The following is a 21,706-nucleotide window of genomic DNA, read 5'->3' on the forward strand; positions in this document are numbered from 1 at the left end:
CTGGGAACACCCCACAAGACCTGCTGTTTTGGAGTTTCTTTGGCTCATCCAGCCATCACAAAGTGGCTCATATCCTTACACTTGGCCATTTTTTCTGCAACAACTGACTTCACTTTCTGCCTAATATATCCCACTTCTTGATAGACACCAATGTAATGTGGAAATTAATGTTATTCACTTCACCTGTCAATAGTTTTAATGCTATGGCTGAACTGTGTATAATCCCCTTTTTCCGGCTATCAGACATTTAGAAGTAGTCCATGGAGAGCAAGTGCCTATCAGTAGACCAGTCTTACTGTTTAGTCAACAGTCTTTATGCAATGATAAGCATAAAAAATACAAATAAATGAATGTTCAATTGTAAGCTTTGAGGCTGGACAGATGCTGGCTAAGTTATAGAGAATTATTCTTCATGGACTGTGGCAAAGAGAGGCAGTGATTATAATAGGAGATAATACAACAAGACCATTTGAGGAAAATGCATGGTTGATTTAATTAAATGAGGTTTTGTTATATTAATTATCAATGCCTAGAATCACATAGGCTTTATATTGTTTATATAGAAACTAAGAGAATTGGAGGTCAGACTGCAAGTATAATGTTCTATTTGCTATCCCGCTAAAAAAATAAATATTGTATAATCATTATTAAAATGGTAGTTTATGGTAAGTCTGACCACTGGCATCAATAATAATAAGATGTAATAAACTAAGTCTATTTTTGGCCAAAAAGGGAAACACTGTCCCTTATTTTATTCATAGGCTTTCCTGCACTCTTACTTATGATTGATTTTCTTAGCCTTTCACCAAATGTATCATTTCATTAAATATGTACATAGAGAACTAAGACCTAGCACCTTTTATCACTTATATTGACCTTCTGATGAGTCTGAATAAGATATGTACCATAAAATATGAATTATTCATGACCCATTTACAAAGAATTAAACTCTTAGGGCAGGTAATCCTACAAGAGAAGGAAAAATGTCAAAATGTAATTTATTTTACACAACAGGTGCAAAAGTCTTTCATCTCCAACAGGAATGTCAAAAACTATCAAATCCACTCCTGTTTATTATAATTTTTTTAATTCTTTACAAGAAAATGAAAAAAATGTGTTCCGTGAATAATTTTGCTAACCAAATTTAGCACTAGTTCACATGACCATATGACGGCTCTATTTTGTATGCAGCTGTAAATAAAATCAACTGAAAAAAAATGTGACATGATTGGACTCCTTATATAGATGTACTATATAATACGTTTTGGGAGATTCCTCACCATCTATGTAGACGAGTCTTTATTGGCAAGATTAAGTCTAAACTTATTTGTAAGTCCCAAAGTGCAGCGCACAAAGAAGTACAGTTGTTTGATAATAAGTTTCATGTTCAGTCTCCAGCCTTTAGTCCGCACTATGTTTTAAGGGGAAATAATCAGCTTTCCATAGAAAAGTGAGGCCTCATGCACATGGCAGTTTTTTTTTTACCTTGGATTCCATATGAACCTGTAAAAACAAGGAGGTATGGGCCCATAGAGCTCTATGGGAGCTGTATTACAGCTCCGTACAACTCGAGAATTGTACAGATCCATAACATAGACGTATGCACGAGGACTTAGAGATCAAGATCAAACCCTTCAACTAAAAGAAAAAAGTAGATTTTTATGTTAACATTGTCCCTGAAAGGACGAAATAAGACAACAAAGTGCCTTTAAGGTTCTTCACCTTCTCCTTGTCGTCTTTTCTTTTTCTTTCCCCACATAGCACCAGTGATACTTTGGATATTTAGAAAGGTTATTCAATTGAATTAAAGCTGTGATTTTGTGTTCATATTATTATTATTATTATTATTATTATTTTTAATAAAAAGGTTTCTGTATTTTATGTTAAAGGATGAAGCCACAATAAAAATTCAATTTTCTAACATGTATCTATATTTTGATGCTATTCTTGCAGTAGCATGAGTATTTTGTCAGAGTTTTTCCCTAGTGGAGCTCTGGATGGATGCGGAGTGTTTCATAGAACATTATCACATGTAAAACATGGTGCAAAAATGAAAACCAAAAAAACACCACAAAAAACAATATTCATAAACCAATGACAATGTTGCTGGAAGACTCAATACTCCAGGATGTCATATAAAAAAAACTGTATTAGCTTAGGGGTTCCCATTTTCATACAAAGAAGTCAATGCATTATAATGTCTTCTATTTCTGAGGACAATATCTGCCATCCAAGATCTCGACCACACTACTGTATGTGGGGTGGGGAGCAAACCGAGACACACATAAACTACAAAATAGGTCCATGGTGCCATGCACCTGGGCGCACCTCCATCAGGCACTGTATTCTCCATAAACTATAATACAAGATGCCACAGGTTTTGGAAGCACACAAAGGCATGAAAGAGCCCACAGAATTCTAGGATTTGTGTGATATGGATACCAAATGACTGTCTGCCTGAGCCCTTATACTGGTTATGAAAGACAGAGCTTGTTTTATTATTTTAATGGCATAAAAGACTGGTCTTGATGTTATTTATTATTTATGTGGGTTGCAATACATGATTAAGACCTTTGGCCAGAAGACCTTTATTTGTGATTATGATTTTCATGATGGAAAAGTATTGGCACTTTTATGGGATTTTACTAAAATTTTAATATGTGTCATTAAGACAAAGTTGATTATTCCATCTTAAATTCTTTGTTCTTCCTGTGTTCCCATTTTGTGTTTTGCCTACTAGTTTAATGTTAGTATGTCTTGATAATGGACAGTTTCTGGTTTTATGGACAGTAGTGGAGGTTAATTTATACAGTAAAATACAAGCTCAAATGTCTGATCATTCTTCTATATCTTTCTTTAAAAAAAATAGATTTAGGACAAAAGGAAAAGAAATAACGCAATTGTACCATGTTTGTGACTGACTTCAGGAGCCAGACAGACACTTGCAGATGGCAACAAAATTGTTTTCCTGTGAAGATCTATTTTAGACCTAAAAGGAATTATGGATCCAAGACATTGGCTTTATGCATTAAAACATCATAAACTGGGGAAAATGTCAATCCAAAGACGTATAGATACATAGATGATTGATTGATTGATTGATTAATAGATAGATAGATAGATAGATAGATAGATAGATAGATAGATAGATAGATAGATAGATAGATAGATCACAAATATAGAACGATCAGCTGAAGATTAAGATTCAGTATAGAATATAATAAAATGGGATAGATCCCTCTAACTCAATGTCACAATGAATGTCAATACCCTTTATACTAACATGTCTCATAGTGATGACTGTGCTGCAAATCAGATTTCCTGTAAGGAATTACTCACTAAAAGGATGATCCAGACACCACTGCCGCACAATTTAGAGGGTTTCTCTAAACACACTCACGTTTTTTCTAACTGGAAACAATTTAAAAGAGCAAACAATAAAAAAAGTGCAAATGTTTATATTACGAAAAGCTTTCCATGGGTAAATCATCTGATTGTTGGGTGGAACGAGCTATAATGTTCACATTAAATGTTGCTAATGTATTCAATTTAGTATTTAGTGACACAAGTAAAGGGGGTTTTACACTGGGCAATTATCGGGAAAACGATCGTTCATCTGCTTATCGTATCGTTTTAAAAAAGTAAAATATTTTCGTAGTCGGCAGCACATCTCTCTGTGTAAACAGGGAGACACGCTGCCGACATGATAGAAATGTAAGGGGACGAGCGATCGGAGTAACAAGCGCTCGTCCCCATACTAGCTCCTTGTGACAGGAGCACACGAGCGCCGATAAACGAGCTGTCTCATTCATCCGCGCTCGCTGCACGGGCTAAAATCGGCCAGTGTAATAGGGTCTTTACTTAACCTGTCCATACACAGTAAATGATGATAAAATGCTTGTTTAGCCAACAGCAACCTTTCCCGAACCTACATAAACTTGCACTCAATGGGGAGAGGGTAGTAAACTCTTGCCAGACCCCTCATGCTATAATCTATCGTGCTGGATGCTTCTTTTTCACCACATCTGCTGACTGGGCCTTGTGCTCATAGACATAAAATATTGTCCAATCTTGCTAAAATCTGTAGGTTCAGGTTTTAACAGACAGGTTTGGTTTTCTAATCTGTCTGTAAAAGGTTGTGGCTGTCCGTGATCTTTATCCAAGTGGTCCAGAAGAATCTAAATTTGAGCTTGGCAAACCTGGTGACAGAGTAAGGATGGAACAAAGCTAACTAAAAAAAATGGTTCCATGGTTATTTTGCAGATTATATCAATTAAAGAGAGTTGACCAGTTAAAAAAAACACATTTTTTTATATACCCTATTAGGGAATTGTGAGTTAGTAGGGAGGGGTGCCCTGTTCAGGATCCTCATCTCTTGGCCGGAGTGGAAAGCGGTTACTAAGAGCATCTTTTGCATTGGAAGACCTGTCCTGACCTGCATTACACAGACAGCCTAATGATTTGAATGGGCACTGTGTAATGCTTGTTTTCCCCTGTGGTGGCACTGTGGAGCTCAATCATTGGGACACTTTGATCTGCTTATTGTCAAGGTTCCTTTCTAATAAGTACGGATTGTCCAAAGCGGATAACCCCTTTAACCAGTTCAGGACCGGGCTATTTTGAGCCTTCAGGACCAGACACCATTTAGGCATTTTTAGCACGCGTTAGTTAAACGGCTATGTTTTTTTTATAGACAATGCAGGTTTTTTTAAATAATTTTTATACACATTATTTTTGCTATTTTAGAATTTCTGGGCTTAAAGTTTGAAGATTATAGTAAAAAATATGCTTTTTTACTTTTTAGCATTTTTGTTCTGGTAATAATATAGTTTTACCCTAAAATATGTGATCGTCATTGTCTACCGTAAATTTTGATATATTATATATCTATTTTAGGGTCATTTGATCAGGGCTGGCTTCAAAACAATGATTGGCAGGGGGATGTTTTTCTTGGTTGGGTATTTTATATGTATTTATTATTAGTTTTTTGGCACTTTATTTTATTTTTTATCCTTTTATTATTATGGTCTGTCCCTCAAAGGTCAGAAAATACTTTTTGTGAGACTTTATATATTTTTTTTCTTCTTTTACACCATGTTTTTCCATAGCAGCCCCAGTTACAGGGGAAATTAGCCCTCTTATAGTGACTATTGTCACTAATAGGGCTATGCTGGGTCTAGTAAAACCTAGCTTCAGCCTGCCACTAACAGCACCCGACGATCATGTGACCAGTCACATGATCACCGGGACCAATAGAGGCAGGCGCGCTGCCGCTGCCTCTATTCATTTACACAGCGCTCACTGAGCGCCGTGTAGAAGAGATCAGAGAAGATAGAAGCAGCGAAAATGCTTCTGTCTTCTCCTCAGGGTCCCCGGGAGTCACTGACTGCTGGGGACCCGACATTCAGCTGCGCGATTTCTCGGGCAGCAAGCTAAAACCCGCACCATATATAGTCTATGGCGCGGGTTTTAAGGACCCGACCGCCGGATGTATATACACAGCCGGCGGTCGGGAACCGGTTACGGTCCACGTTAATAGGCCTAGATATTCATATAAGGTGTGAGTATGAATATTAACGGAAGTCAAAATGCAGATGTGAACAGAGCCCTATGCTGGTAAAATAAATAATACACTGTCACGCATGAAAATACCGTGTTCAACCAGAAAGAGAAGAAAAAAAGTCACGACCAAGTATTTGCAAAATTACAAACAATCTTTATTTCAGTCAAAAATACACAGAAAACACATTACAACTATACACAGTAAAAAGAATGAACCCTCATAAAGAGATGGAATCCGAACAAAAAAGCAGCCTGGTCCCCAGATGTTAAAATGGTCAAAAGATCCCACAAAGAGCATAAATCAATATTATTAGGCAGGTGCTAAGCATAGTACATTTGCACAGATAGATACCTAAAAAAATATACATGCAAAGTGCAGTCATAGGCAAACTAATGAGCAGTATACCTACACTTACGTAGTGGAAAATGAGCAGGAGATCAGGACCGGGAGGGGAGACCGCTGCCAGACCCGACGCGCTTTTCGCTGGTGCTTCGTCAGGGGTCTGACGAAGCACCAGCGAAACGCGCGTCGGGTCTGGCAGCGGTCTCCCCTCCCGGTCCTGATCTCCTGCTCATTTTCCACTACGTAGGTGTAGGTATACTGCTCATTAGTTTGCCTATGACTGCACTTTGCATGTATATTTTTTTAGGTATCTATCTGTGCAAATGTACTATGCTTAGCACCTGCCTAATAATATTGATTTATGCTCTTTGTGGGATCTTTTGACCATTTTAACATCTGGGGGACCAGGCTGCTTTTTTGTTCGGATTCCATCTCTTTATGAGGGTTCATTCTTTTTACTGTGTATAGTTGTAATGTGTTTTCTGTGTATTTTTGACTGAAATAAAGATTGTTTGTAATTTTGCAAATACTTGGTCGTGACTTTTTTTCTTCTATTTCTGGTTTATTATATCAGTGACTGTGACCATTGCCACAATTTGGGGCATTGCTCGGTTTGCTAAAATACAGTGTTCAAAAGAAAGTATATCCAATAAAAAGTGTACTGAATCGAATCATCATATGCCCATGGACTATTTAAATTGAACAAGGACATTTGAAGTTGAATCCTTTGTTGTAGTTCTGAACATTGAATTCAGACATTGTATAGTTTTCTGTGCTAAAGTTATTTATGCATGGCACATAGCCATTGTCTGTCTTCTAAGGCTTCTATATTGATCGAACCGCCTATAAAACATGAATATTCATGAAGATTCCTCAATAATCATGTCATTATCTAATATTAGAGTCTTGGATTCTTTGGTATTAAGGTTTGTTAACCTCTATTTTGTATGATGAAGGCAAAACAATTCTAGTGAATGAAATAGCATTTCAGTTTGTGTCTCAGTGAAATACAGTATCTACATGTTAGAACATAGTGTTATTTTAAAGTGAAACGCTAGTAAGAAAAAATATCCCTATTAGCATTAATTATAACTAATGTACAGTATGTACATTAGTTATATAGCATGTGATGATGTTGACTTAACCTAAAAGGAGTTTTCTGGGAATATACATTGATGGCGTATCCTTAAACTCCTTGTGACGGGTGGGGTCAGACCTCTAGAACACCAGCAGAATGAAGGGACCCCGTGTCAACTTCAATGTTTATTGAGGCATAGCGGCGTGTCTCTATACATCCGGATGTAGTAGCAGGTATGGCCGAATGTATAAATAAGACATTGTGCCTTTATAAATATTGAGAAAGGGGGGAGAGGAGCTTGCTGGAGTGCCTCGGCCATCTGTTCTACAGATAAGTAGGGGTCCTTGGGGGTCAGACACTCATCGATCACACATGAATGGCCTATCCTATGTATAATAGTATCAAACCCTGTGTGGCCACTAGAACTGCTAGTCCTAAAATAACAGAGATCAATTAAGCAACAAGTATATATATACAGTATCTATATACACAGTATTTATAGTTGGTGTAAATGAGGCCTTTTAGCCTGATGTTTTTGGGAAGAAACATAACATTCAGTACTATATAATTTATTAATGAGCCTAACATACTATATTTTATGCTGCTCCAAGTAAAATTGTAACCTTACAGTTCGTAGCATGGCTGTATTACCTAATTGAGGTCCTCCACGTATAAATTCCTTTGTGGCAAGTTTGATTATTCACCGTACTTTTATGAAGCCTTCATGGTTAGCGACAGGATAGTAGTGCAACTTAAATCACTTATGCGGCTCTTTAAAATAGGTGGCCTATTCTTATGTTAGGCTTTCAATATTAGATCGGTGAGGGTCTGACTCTGGGTCTTATATCTGGTAAATAGCTGATTGGCGGGATGTGCCAAGAGTTGATCAACCACCAATCTTATATTTATGGCACAGCTGCTAGCCCCTGCCTGGCACACAGCTGTTTGGTGGAGGGTGCCGAGAGTCGAACACCCACTGATCTAATATTGATGGTACAGCGATTAGTGCTGATTGGCGGGAGGTGCCAAGAGTTGATCAACCACCAATCTAATATTGATGACACAGCTGCTAGCAACTGCCTGGCACACAGTTGTTTGGTGAAAGGTGCCGAGAGTTGAACACCCACCGATCTAATATTGATGGTACAGCGACTAGTGACGGAGTGACTAGGCTTCTTCAAACAGCTATTTCGCAAGGGGTATGGAAAATTGAACACCCACCGATGAAATATTGATGGCACAACAACTACTAAAAGTACAGAGCTTTGCCTGGTAAACATGAAGGGTATGTTCCGCTCATCAGAGCAAAGCGGCCTCTTCAAACAGATGAGTCCAATACCCACGGATCTAATATTGATGGCCTATACTAAGGATATTATGCAGATGTTCTATAGCTGCAGACCACTGTGGTATCACAATAGGTACATTTCATAGATGCCCATGTTTAACATTGCTCATATTTCTTAAAACTTCAAGTTCATTTCTTCCAGTGTTCTCATTCTTACAGCTTTTGTTTCCATCTACGGTAACTTTGCCTTAGTAAATAATTGATTAAATGTTGTTGGCATCTTTGCAAAGGTCAGTTTGGTGTTCTATAAATAAGATTAGAATAATTCTATATATACCCTGCTTATTTGTTGAGCTCTTAGCTTTGTTACGTACAGTGTAGTGTTTTACTTTACAATATGTCTTCGGTGGTTAAACAGAAAACAAAAAGAAAAACAAAATGACTTTGCAGACATTTCTTTACAAATTTATGAATGGACTTGCTTGCTAGTGTCTGTCAAAAGGTCCTTGGGTTTTCCTGGCACATTTTCTGGTGCTTAAATAAAACTAGCCTCATGGTGGCACCATTTAATCAGTTCTTCTACGACATAAGCACTGCAGACATTTTCAGAAATCATCTAGAAAGTTGAGCCTTGCTTATAAACTTAATTTACAATGCTTATGTAACATTGACAGATATTTCACATAAGTGCTAATCTATAGGTTTAATATAATTATCTAACCATTTCACAAATTTGTATAAAACTTAGTTTAGGGTAGATAAAAGGGAATGATCTTTAGCCTTCAGTTTAGCCTTATTTATCAAAATGGATCTGGATTAATTAGAAATTTATTTCCTAAGAAAATATAATCTATAATCCTATTGTAATGCGGGTGAAGTTTCAGTGGGAACTCTTTAGTGGTGTAGGAGTTAGATCGTGCTTATATAAAAAAAAACCTTCTTAAATTGATGATGACATTCCACATTCTTGTAAATGTCTGTGTAACTAGAGTATTATTTACTCCGGAACAGCCTGTTCTAAGCATATTGTCTAGGGAGGATCTTGGTGGGCTACCCACGTAATTGTGTTGATCTCACGTCATTTTCTGTAAATGAAAAAAGGAAAAAGAGGAAAGAAAGGAAATAGCAATATTTAATCTTCAGACTGCCTAATAGGGGATTCCCTAAAGAGGCCATATAAAATCTATAATGTACCTTTCTCTTGGCACAACAATTACCAGTCATTTAACTAATAGTATCATAATGGCGAAAATAAACTAAGTGGAAAATTCATGGTATTGAAGCACATTATTCTGTATAGCACAACTATTAAACATGCAAAAAAGAGTGAAATGTATAAAGGTTCATTTATTAGGATATCATATTTAAAACTGTGTATAAGGTTTAATCATTTAGAGTCATTAGACATAATAAAATATATAGAACCCTGAAGCATCAGCATCTCCAGATTCAGCACCAGCCAAAAGAACAGCTCCTTTACTATAAGCCAAGCCATAAGTGAATGAAATCGGTCAATTATTATCGCATTAAAAAATGTAGCATTTAAGAAAAGTCTTGGGATCTTAAGAACATATTGGTTGGTAAAGCTTCATTAGGAAATTTTTATATATATATATATATATATATATATATATACATCTATCTATCTATCTATCTATCTATCTATCTATCTATCTATCTATCTATCTATCTATCTATCTATCTATCTATCTATCTATCTATCTATCTATCTATCTATCTATCTATCTATCTATCTATCCATCTATATATATATGCACATACATATATATATATACATATATATATATATATATATATATATACTTATACATACGTGCACACATATGTATATGTATATATATACATATATATATATATATATATATATATATATATATATATATATATATATATATGTTAGTTAAATTATCATCTGAGGCTTTCTATATTAAACTTTTGTTTGGTTGCAAATTGAAATGAGCACTAGATACTTTTGCTTGTCAGCTGTGCTGTCAGAGATAATTAATGGGAACATTTTGCCAAAAGAGAAAAAAAAATATGGATGTGTAGTTAAACTGAAGGGAATGTGTATGTCAGAATATTTATAAGAAAACTTATGACTGTGATCGGATCATCTGTGAGGAAAGATGAGAATTGTTATCATGTTCCTGGAGGAATTGGCTTGATGACGTCTTTTCTGATACTGGATCATTACGTGACTTACACTCTGAAAAAAAGGGAAGCTGTTTGATCCATGGATAAAAATCAGAGCGCCACAGAATCACAAACAATCGCTGGTATTTAAAGGTAATATGCAGACAAACATTTACAAAGCAACCTCTTCGTAAAGTGGCGTTTGCAGTAAATACCCTAAATGTGTGTGTATATATATAAATATATGTATATACCTACAAGAACGGAGGGCTGGTCAACTTGAATTGCAGCACAAGAAGGAGAAGAAAGCAGCTAGAGAAACGCCTCAGGAGAAGTATCTTAGTGAAGATCTGATCTCATTGTCAGCATCTCAGCTCAAGACTCATAACAGGCTGCACCAGGCTCTCCCTGCCTCCCTGGCTCATTGCTTTTTTATATCTCATTCGTATTTACTTCCCAGCAGCTACAACTTGTTTTTTGTTTTTTTTCATTTACTTTTTTTTATTTAGCTAGGGAGGTTATATTTTATTCTTTATTTTGTTGTTCCCCTGCTCTTTTTCTCATCTCAGTCGGAATCCACCTTTATTTTTACCCTGGAATTGTGGCTTGCATCAAACTTTTAATCAAAATAGCAGCAACCAGCCAGTAACTGGGTAACCCCAACCTGTCATTAAAGTCAATGCAGTCCACATTCTAAGGGAGAGCGGAAACTTGCAAGACACTTGGCTTTGACTTGGGACCTGACATCTCTGTTTCTTTGACACAGTGGAGTTTTTTTTTATATGGTAAGAACCTTGCATGCTTGAATATATGAACTGTTACTATAGAATTTGCTTTTGTTTCTACTTTTTAGGTATAAGACAGGGAGAGGTTGAATGTATTGTATGTTAGTAAATATTATGCCTGTCCCACTTGCATATGCATTGATCTAATTGAGGTCAAATCTCACATCGATCTGAGATAATGAGAAGTGCTTGTTGAAAGTGTTTCCTCCACTTCTCTCGCCCGCAGAATGACAATGTACAGGAAAGCACTGCTCGCCTGGCTGTTGGTGTATGGAGTAATGCGCTGCACTGTCCACTCCTCACCTACTGCGCTCAAGTATCCGACACTTAGGTAAGTATCCGACCAATTATTATCATTAAAACCTGTTGTTATCTAAATCATATAATTTAATTTATCATACCCTTTGAAAAAAAATAAATCATATTGCATTTCAGTATCTTATACAGGAGCTGTGTTAGCAAAGAATCCCATATTATACTCCATGTGTAGCTTCTCTTGATTTACTACAGTGAAAACTAGGTAAAGGGAGTAGGCTTGCACCGCATGCGTTCACATGCAGTGGGCTAGAATATCAGAAATGAGATGTACAAAGACCCTGTCTTATCGAAAGGACTTGACTTTAATGATATTTAATGCTAAAAATGCTGCACACATTTAACACAAGTTCCCCATACGATGTCATGTCTGGCTCATATCCTTGGAATTTCTGCTTTATATTTTGTATTTTATATACAGATTTTACAGATTCCGAGTAAAAAATATTTCGCTTCCCAGAACATGGCTTTGCATTGCTTCAGCTTGTGAAGTAGAATCAAGTTTAATACCAGTGATAGTACATCTTTAAATGACAAAACATGACAGCCGGGGAAGCCCCCAGTGCTTCATACGTCTGACCGTTCACCCTTTTTACAATAAAACAGGTGCATGGCTTCTATTGCTCAATCAAATTAACCAGATTACAAGATCTATCAGAGAAATGTAAAGGTTTTCATTAAAACAGTTTATTATCCTGGAATTTGCATTTGTTTAATTTACAGGATCTACACTGTGAACGTAAAAAGAATATAGACCATATACCTTGATGCACTTAGACTTATATTGGGTATTTGAATCCATATGACACATAGTGTTTGTGCTTTAAGGATGCTGATAAAAGCAAATGCAGCAGCGCCAGTTTATGGGCTTCCACCTTAAAAATACTCAGTTTAAAACACACTATGGTTAGATGCACAAGTGGCTGTTTTTTCATATTAAGGTATTTGTTATCATATAGCCTTTCGATATAAACAGCATGCAATAGTAAACGACTAAATTTTAGCATATGAAATATAACAAATATCTTGCTATCACTAGTCGTTCACAGAAATGACACCAGTTAAGTTAATACTTATCTTCCTAGCCCTGGATTTATTTCCTTTAAAGCGATAAACAACACAACAAAATTTCAGCTATTGTCCAAATAATCTTTATTTATATTGCTTTTGTTAGGCTCTGTGTTCTTTTGCTTCTGAATTTTTTATACAATTCACTTATTGGATTTATAAATAATTCATTGTTTGCGCTGAAGATCGCATACCCCTCTCAGTAGAATCACTGTTTCCATGAAATGAAAATCAAACATTCGGAAGTACAAACAAAGCTTTCAGAAAATGGGTCACAAACAAATAAGTATAATGTCGTAATAAATAATATGCACATAGTGATTTATGTACTTTATATTTATTTCTATTTGTTTGCTTCCCCGCCTTAACCTCATTGACTTATAAATAGTTATTATTAGATATAAATAGTTTTTCACATTTCAACTGTTGCTAAAACACAACTTCTATCATTCAAAGCACAGTACAATGGGAGTTTCAGTCCAGGAACAGATGAAATGTCAGAGGCTGTTTATGCTTGTTGTGTGTTCAGTGATAGTGGTCATCATAAAATGTTTGGGTGCGCTATCTACTTGGCAATGTTAATCTATATAATACCCAGGATCATTTGCCTGTGGTACAGAGAATCTGACACAGCTAAACTGTGATCCAGATTTAGCAAGCGTAAAACACTTTGGAAACATCTATTATTAATAATGCTGGCAGAGCAAACTGACAAAAATAGCTTACGGTGACCTACATCCCAGCAGATACAAAGTGAAAAAAAATCTTAAGGAGGAACTTGGCATGAAAAGAAACAAAACCCCGACCAAGTCAGGACCCAGTCTGTCCAAACATACCCCTCCTTCCGTAGAGGGGATCTGTGTACTGCTATTGCTAAGTATTTTCAGTGCTTTGTGGCCAATGCTTAGAGCTCTGATTTAATGTTTGGAAGCTGATAGTGTATTTGATGATGCTGTTCTGCCAATAAAGGAAAGTTATTTCCCTCATCCCCCCCCAACCTTTTCTAATCTTCCACTTCCTCCCCTCCACCTCCTCTCTCTCCTCTCAGTTCCCTGTACTAATGATTGTAGGATTTGGCAGCTAGCTCTGGCCCAGCCCCAACCTCAGGTCAGCTCACAGATGGGCTGCTCTTGTTATTTCTCTCACGCCCACCTACAGATTGATAGGGTCTCAGGGGGTCTTTTTCCATCAGCGTCTGGCATCTCATCACCGCACAATATTCAGAGAAAAAGACCAGTAATGTAGACACTAGAAATGAACCTTTGCCAGGGATTACGTTGTTCTGAAAGGCACTGATCAAGTCATTATGCATTTTTGATTAATTAAGAGGCTTACAATTCCTTCTCCTTTCTTTCTCTCTGCTCATTAGGCTTGAAGATGAAGTGTATGATGAGGATGGTAACACTCTTCCAGACTTTGCTTTTGATAACGATCCGATTGGCATTGGAAATCCTGCCTCGGTCTTAGACGATATGTACTCCTTTTACTACCCGCCGGAAAAGAGGTGATTTCAGACTTTTTTTTTTCCTAAATGAAATAAAATCTAGTTAAAATGATGTGCGGCATAGTCACAAATAATGAAATAAAATCTGCAAACACAATAACCCTGGTTCTGTTTCATGTCAGACCGTATTGCGACTTCTGCAATGCATCCAAATTATTATTAACAGAAGGTGCACATTTAAAGGGAAAATGGAAATTTATGGAAATGAATAACATTCAGCGCTAATCAGGTGGCATCTTGCAATTAGGCAGCATCCTGGGGAATAATAATACAAAAAAAAGCCTTGTGTATATATTACTGTGGTACAGAGAATGTGGATGTGGGAGGAAAGGAGATATCAGGCATAACATGTGAAGTAGAGTAAAACATGACCCTGTGACAGATCAGTCTAGGCATAATCAGGAAGCTCTAATGGGTCAGCTCCCCCACCCCTCCCCGCGCACACAGACATACACACATTCCATTGAGAAATGCTTCTTGCTTAAAAACAACACATGTTGATGTCAGATTTCCAGGAATCATCTTTCCTTTTTTATTTTTTCTTTGCTGTTGTCAGACATGCTGATGATCTGTTAAACAAAGCCTATAGGAATTTACTGGGGCAATTGTCTGCGAGGAAATACCTGCATACTCTGATGGCCAATCGCTTAGGGTAAGGTTGTGCTCTTAAAACTTAGTATTTGTACACATCCAAAAAAGTAAAGAAAAAAAAAACCAGTCCAAGTTCAGACTGTAATCAATATTTATGAAGAACAGATTCGCCTTATGTACTGAAGCATATGGACAATGTAGTGCAAAACATCAGACAGTAGACAAATCTAGTTTATGGATTTTAAATGCCATGATATTTATTTTTATCATCCACATTCGGTAGGACTATACAGCCTAACCATAGCAATAAAGCTATAATAAGATACGTTGTTTATTTCACCTGGATTATGCATTTACATTTTTGTGGTTGAGTCTATTCTTTTATTGTCCAAGATGTCATCGATTTCCCTTTGAAAAATGTAGCAGAGGTGCGCCTTCACGCAATATAGATTTTTGGGTTGGGCAACATTTTAATAACGCTCAAGGGAACGCATCACATCTTCGTAATGAATAATTCATGTGATGAATATATTGTCTCCAAACTGTCATCTTAAATTATCTGATTTAATGTCACAGTATGTGAATTTATTTTAGTTAATAAAACCTGTGACTTCCTGTGTCAGAGCTGTTACATTTGTTGATTTTGTTAAATTCCCCTTTAAATTACCAGTGGATGGGAGTTGGGAAAACAGTTTAGAGACCTGAGTGGCACTGAGATCCTTAGATAAGAGAATAACACATATAATCCATGATAAAATAAATATTGATAGCAATTTACAATGAGTCATGCACAGATGGTGCTCGTGTCCGGGCATTGGTTACATACGGCGGTGTAGCACATAGTATGTATTACCATTTATCCACTCATCTTATTACATGCATAAATCTGGTAAATGTCACCAGACTGTGCAGGATTTAACATATATCCAGGCTTGTATGTTTTACCACTCAGATGACTGTGAGCTACGCAGCATAGACAAAAGGCAATGTCTGCTATTTATTGGACATTAGGAAGCCACCCCTGATCTTGTCCCAATAAATACATCGATAACCTGCCACATATCTCACAAAAGAACACAACTCTTTTTATATTGTTGACAGGAAGCCCCTAGAGGCAATTATGGTGGCAAGAGGCAGGACAGCCCAGTAGTGACTGGTAATGAGACGGAGGCCTTTGGGAGTTGTCTAACATGAGGATCAAGGCGTAGGGTTGCTTAATGGAGCTTGGGTAGACAGTGTGGCAGATGTTTGTACCCTTTGTTCAGAATTTATACAGTTATAATTAGATTTGTCATTAAGATTTATTTCTCGCTATTTGCAAGCTCGCAGACTTGATTAAAGCTCACACACACACACACACACACACACACACACACACACACACACACACACACACACACACACACACACACACATACACATACACACACACACACACACACACACACACACACACACACACACACACACACACACACACACACAGACACTGCATTGCTTGCTGTTTTTATGCACACATTATCCATCTGTCAGAAATCACATGTTAAAGGTGCTAAAATAGTCTCACTTTATTATAGTTTATGTACACTTTGTGCCAAGGCGAGACATTTTCTTTGAGGATCACATTATTTGGAGGCCAATATAGCTCAGGGTAAAGTCATGATATATGCAGCTAATTACAAGATGAACCTCTCCCAATAATGACCGGTATAACTGCAAGATAGCAGCTGATAGCTCAAAGTGTTTGACAGATAAAGGAATAGGAAATCCATTTGTCATATCCCTTATGAGACTTTATAGCTTCCACATGCAATTCATTTTTGGGGATGAATGTAATCTGCCTTGTTTCGAGAGAATGGCTTTGTGGCTATGTATCTGTTGATGCAGGTGTTGTTATGTGGGTGTTTATATGGGGGATGGGGAAAGATATAGCAGAAATGGTATATGGATGGCTTATGAAGAAGCATGCTGCTCCTAATTCTAATGATACAATTAAGTGAAATGGATCTACTTTAAATTGTGCATTTGCAGAAACACAGATAATCTTAGACAGGATGTGAATCCAAAACAGATTGAGATTAAATGTAATAATGTGATTGTGTCTTTACATATACTAAATATAACTAATAAATGGTAAATGAAACCTAATAGTCTTGACACATATATCCCTTTTCTATACAACACGTAGTGTTTTAAGACAAATATCCGAGGATGGGGGAGTTGTGTGCATACCAATTAATATGATGGGTCATTGAGCAATTTTTACTGAGCGTATTGCTCCTAACCTGCCAAATGAAAGTATATCAAGTATTTTAGATTACTTTTAAAGCAGGAAGATCTCACTTGAAGCAGAAAATCTACCATATATGTCATTATCCTTTTGGATCCCATTGTTTTTTTTTTCCATAGCAGACAAGTCCTCCTGGTCCCCTGCTGCATGCTGTTTGCATTATCTCCAATGAAGTAGTACAAGTGTTCATTGATTTATGGTACTTATTAATGCTAACACGCTGTCTGTCATAAGTAAAGTTCACATTGAAGACTGTAGCAGGGAGAACTGGAGGATCGGTTACTGTATCTAAACAATGGAGCATAGATCATGATGGCAGATTTAATGCTTGTAAATGTTATCGGAATCTGGAACTACATGGTATTCAAATGCAATAACCCTTCAATTGGGCTTTTCCTACTTCTAAGGTAACTGTTACTTGCAAATAAACATAGTAAGGAGTGCAATATGCTTAGTATTTTGAGTCAAGTATCTCTAACACAGACCATGCTGCGGGACAGAGCTGGGTGCATGTAGACAGACGCTACTGTAGATTGCAACTCTTGCTTTTTGCCATTGCAGTGCATTGAGTAACAGCCTGGAAGACGACTCGGAACCACTATCAAAACGGCACTCAGATGGCATCTTCACCGACAGCTACAGCCGCTACAGAAAACAAATGGCTGTCAAGAAATACTTGGCAGCGGTCCTGGGGAAAAGGTATAAACAAAGAATTAAAAATAAAGGACGACGAGTAGCATACTTGTAGCGATGAGCAACCAGCCAACCTGTGTATACAGCCCAACAAAATGAAAAAAAAAAATCATCTCCAAACTGACTGAACAATCATCGCTCCTGTGTTATCTACAAACATGTATTTATGTATTAAGTAAAGCCATTAAATGAATATTTTGATAATAATATTGTTTTTCTTTTGTACAAAGCACTAGAGAACGCACAGATCTACTTTGTGGACCAATCAATAAGTTATATATGTTATATAGAAATATATATAAATGACTAAGAACAAGTACAATGTGTGCACAAATCTTAGAATTCGCACGAGCTGTCTATGTTTTTATATAAAAAGAAATAGAAAAAAGACAATCATTGTTTGAAATATTTTGCTCCTATTTTTGTAACTTGAAATTAAAAAAAATAGTATTTTTATCCGCAACAGGGTTGAAGATATTAATTTTAACCTTTTGCTGCTGGACATAGATATTGATGACCTAGTACAAGGGATTATGTTGCTAATGATTTTGGAGAATCGCTCTAGTGATTTTGCCTTTGGTGAGCATCAGCACCGTCTCCTTTAATCCTTTTAGGAACACTGTCCCTCTTGTTAGATTTTCCAAATGTTGTGCTGTCTTTAATTCCACTTTTATATGTGTATATGTCGACTAAAACTAGTTTCGTGACCCAACAGCTCTATCAAATTAATGGACTCCTCAATTCGCCCCACTTTGCGTGGAGTTCAGAGTCACATATTAAACTTTCTAATTGGACCAGGCACATAGAACGTCATCCTGGCAGTAAATATCTGCTAGTCAAGTGACAATATGAAAGTTGGAAATAGGTACAGCACATTGCATACGGAACTGCCCAAAATGAAGTTTATGGTTATGGACCTGTCTAAAAAAAGTAATACAAGTCTTACTATAGGTCCATTACCCAACTGACAATGGGCAGCTTGGTATTGGAACGTGATACAAAGTACATTGTGTTTCTCTCCAGTGCTGTCCATGCTTCTCTTCATGTGAATCTACCAAAAATATTTTCTTCAGCTCTGAGTTTAGGTATTTCTTTTGCTGTCTTCTTGTAGGATATTATCCCTCCTTCCTTGCCCTTCACCATTTTAGTACTGTCGTTCCGCAAGTCATATATTTTCATAATTGTAAACACCTCATGTTATGTTTATGCAAGCTCTTATTGTAAAGTTAGGAACCCCTGTTGTAGCTACTACTAAATAATTATGCACTACTACTAAAGTTTTGTTCTTTGTTTTTTGAGTCTTTAAAAGGTAAAATGTATTTTTCTACATTATGGCTTATTGCTTAGTAAAAGTACTTTCATAAAACAACGTTTTGTCATAATATAATGTGTAGCATTCACCAAGTATTTACGATCAAATGTAAAAAGAAAACAAAGAAAAAGAAAAAAAAAAAGAAATGCAAGGAAACTGAGGTCTCTCTTGCTTTATGTCAGTCTCAATACCATGCCTGAAGAGATGTCTAGAAAATGTAAATACTTATTTTTTTTAACTTTTCACCTAAATTTATCAAAAGAGAAAACTTCATCTGAGTCACCAAAGTCTAAGTCAAGAGCAAGAATGCTGCTAGAGAAAGTGTACCAAACCTTTCAGCTTTTCTTCCTTCCAGTCTGATCAAAAAGAGGTGATGGATCCAAGGAGCTTGACTAGAGTTCCTCCTGTGGCCAACCCCTGCCAGCTGATCCTATTGCAAGTGGTAGCTGCACATACACTAGGAGTTTGGTCTGCATGACATCAATCTTTCCTTTTTGCGTTTTCCTCAGGCAGAGTGACACAGGATGCAGTTTGCAGCTTTTGTGCCTTTCCTCGCCTTTTAAATCGCCACGAATCACAGATGGCTTTTTAGTGGCCCTACAATGCTGCAACACATAGGCTTGTATTTTAGTCTCATCTCCGTGTTTGTTTGTAGTGGATAGGATTATAATATGTGTTAGCTGTATAGATGATGTAGGGTTTCAGTTGCTTTTCAAGTTGAGTGTAGTAGTTATTGCATCATCTATTTAGCATCCGACCCTTTGTACGATTTACAACGAAGCCAACAGCCTTACTAAATTAAGTGGATCTGTTCTACAACGATCTGCGTAGATGTTAGTCTATATTTTATGTGTAACAGATTATTAATATAAAAGTGAATATTATTACACAACTATCTAGAACTAAACAATTGATTCATGTGATATAAAGTGTGCAAAGCTTGTGTTAATAAATTTTTGTATCCAATGCAATTTTGTCTAATGTTTGGAAAATAAGATCTATGAAATGGCATTTGTGCATTACCTTAAAGCTTTAGGCCAATTAATTATTTTTTTTGTTCTACCTAATTTATTTTCGTGTCAAAAATTGGAACCATGAAAGACGTGTGTACAGGTGCACAAAATCACTGGTAGTTATTGCATTTGTCAAAGCTAAAATGTTTTTGGATACATTTTTGTAGATATTAGGAATTAATATAAACTAGGTCTGTTCAAATACATTATGCCAAAGCAATGGTTAAATATGCAGTTGCTTATTTATAAAGTACCCGTGGTTCCACATAGATGTTGTAAGATGAGTTTCCTGCTGTGAGTTTTTCGTGAAGTTCATTTTAGAATAAGTAAAGTTGGATTTCATATGGGTTAAATTTGTTCATCATCCTTGTTGAAAAGATAAGTTTAGTATTGCACTGGAATATGTACTTTGTTTCCAAACGCAACATATTCAATGGAAAATGGATTCCCAAAGACTCTTTTAGTTTCATCTTAAGTGATCAGCAAGACTATTTACAGTACCGGCAGTCAAGTGTCTGATGATGGAAGTGTAATGACGTAGACAATGAATGTTGTCTGAAAGAAGACTCATGGAAGCGCATATTATAGTAGAGTGATGATGGAAATATTAGATTCCATTTTTAGACTTCAAGGTCTCTTGGGAAAAAACAAAAGGCTGTGCATGAGTAATCCTTGTGGGTTTAATGGATAGCAAAATGCATGGACAATCATTGTTCCTTGCCCCATCTTCTAGACGGTAGTGCTTTACTAGCTGATGTATGGGGTGATCTGCATATTTGCATACTTTAATAAAGTAAGACCATGATCACACTAAAAATCTCAAAATATCCCTTACAAGGAAAGCAAGTCAAGGGGCTCTTATACCGATAACATATTCCACAATAATACAGAATTAGATGAGTTTGTAGAAGCATGTACTGTATCTTCCACCTGTTTATGAGCTAATACAACCAGTGAATTTACTACGAGTTAAACTATTGTATACTCTCCATCTACCTATTTTATTTCTTTTTGGTTGCTTGAATAAACCAATATGCAGCTAGAGTTGTACAATTATTATAAAATGAATGTATTGTATGTGATTCATATTACTGGCTGCATCATTAAATTAACTAATCTGCTTATTAAATGGACTTTTTATATATTTAAAGGGTCCCTTTCATGAAAATATACTTGTTTATTATTTTAGCTAAACACTATATTAGTCCAGAGAAAATGCTAAATATTTCTAACTTTTCAAGCATAAATTGATCATATAAGGAGAATAAGAGAATTCATGTGGACACACAATGGACAAATGCAACATCTCAATCTAGACTACATTTGCAGACATATTATACTCTCCTGCTGTTCTCATGAAAGGCCAGTCATGCAAAATCCTATTGACGTCTATAAGGTAATTCTCAGGTATCCTGATTTTGATGGACCACATGAAGAAGTTTATCAGACTAATGTTACTGGTTGCTATCCTGCCCATGTGTTCACGTTCTGAATAAAGAAACTCAAGTTCCATTTATGATCATTTAATATGAAATTACTACAATTAAGGTTTGTAATAACCTTAATGTCCCTTGCTAATGTTCTTAATTGATAATAGCTTGTTTTAATATATACTGTATTAGGGGAAAAGCTAAAATAGACACAGACAATAAAATGTAATTGCTTGGTGAATATTTCTTATATTACATTATTTAGCACTACAATGACATA

At 36.3% G+C, this 21,706-nt stretch overlaps 1 protein-coding gene across 3 annotated transcripts; it reads left to right on the top strand.

Annotated features, from left to right (window-relative positions):
* The first annotated feature begins 10,418 nt into the window (after window positions 1-10,418).
* ADCYAP1 (adenylate cyclase activating polypeptide 1) lies at window positions 10,419-21,164 on the top strand. Of its 3 annotated transcripts, none has more exons than XM_075826375.1 (5): window positions 10,419-10,578; window positions 11,437-11,541; window positions 13,963-14,097; window positions 14,654-14,749; window positions 17,540-21,164. In XM_075826375.1, exons 2-5 carry the CDS (start codon window positions 11,438-11,440, stop codon window positions 17,724-17,726), a joined length of 522 nt encoding a protein of 173 aa, XP_075682490.1. In that variant the 5' UTR covers window positions 10,419-10,578; window position 11,437; the 3' UTR covers window positions 17,727-21,164. The 3 variants fall into 3 exon arrangements, with proteins under 3 accessions (XP_075682490.1, XP_075682489.1, XP_075682491.1); XM_075826374.1 differs by having other exon boundaries at window positions 10,420-11,210; XM_075826376.1 differs by lacking the exon at window positions 14,654-14,749 and having other exon boundaries at window positions 10,420-11,210.
* The last annotated feature ends 542 nt before the right edge of the window (window positions 21,165-21,706 follow it).

This window comes from Rhinoderma darwinii, chromosome 5, assembly GCF_050947455.1.
Source record: "Rhinoderma darwinii isolate aRhiDar2 chromosome 5, aRhiDar2.hap1, whole genome shotgun sequence".
Taxonomy (NCBI): domain Eukaryota; kingdom Metazoa; phylum Chordata; class Amphibia; order Anura; family Rhinodermatidae; genus Rhinoderma; species Rhinoderma darwinii.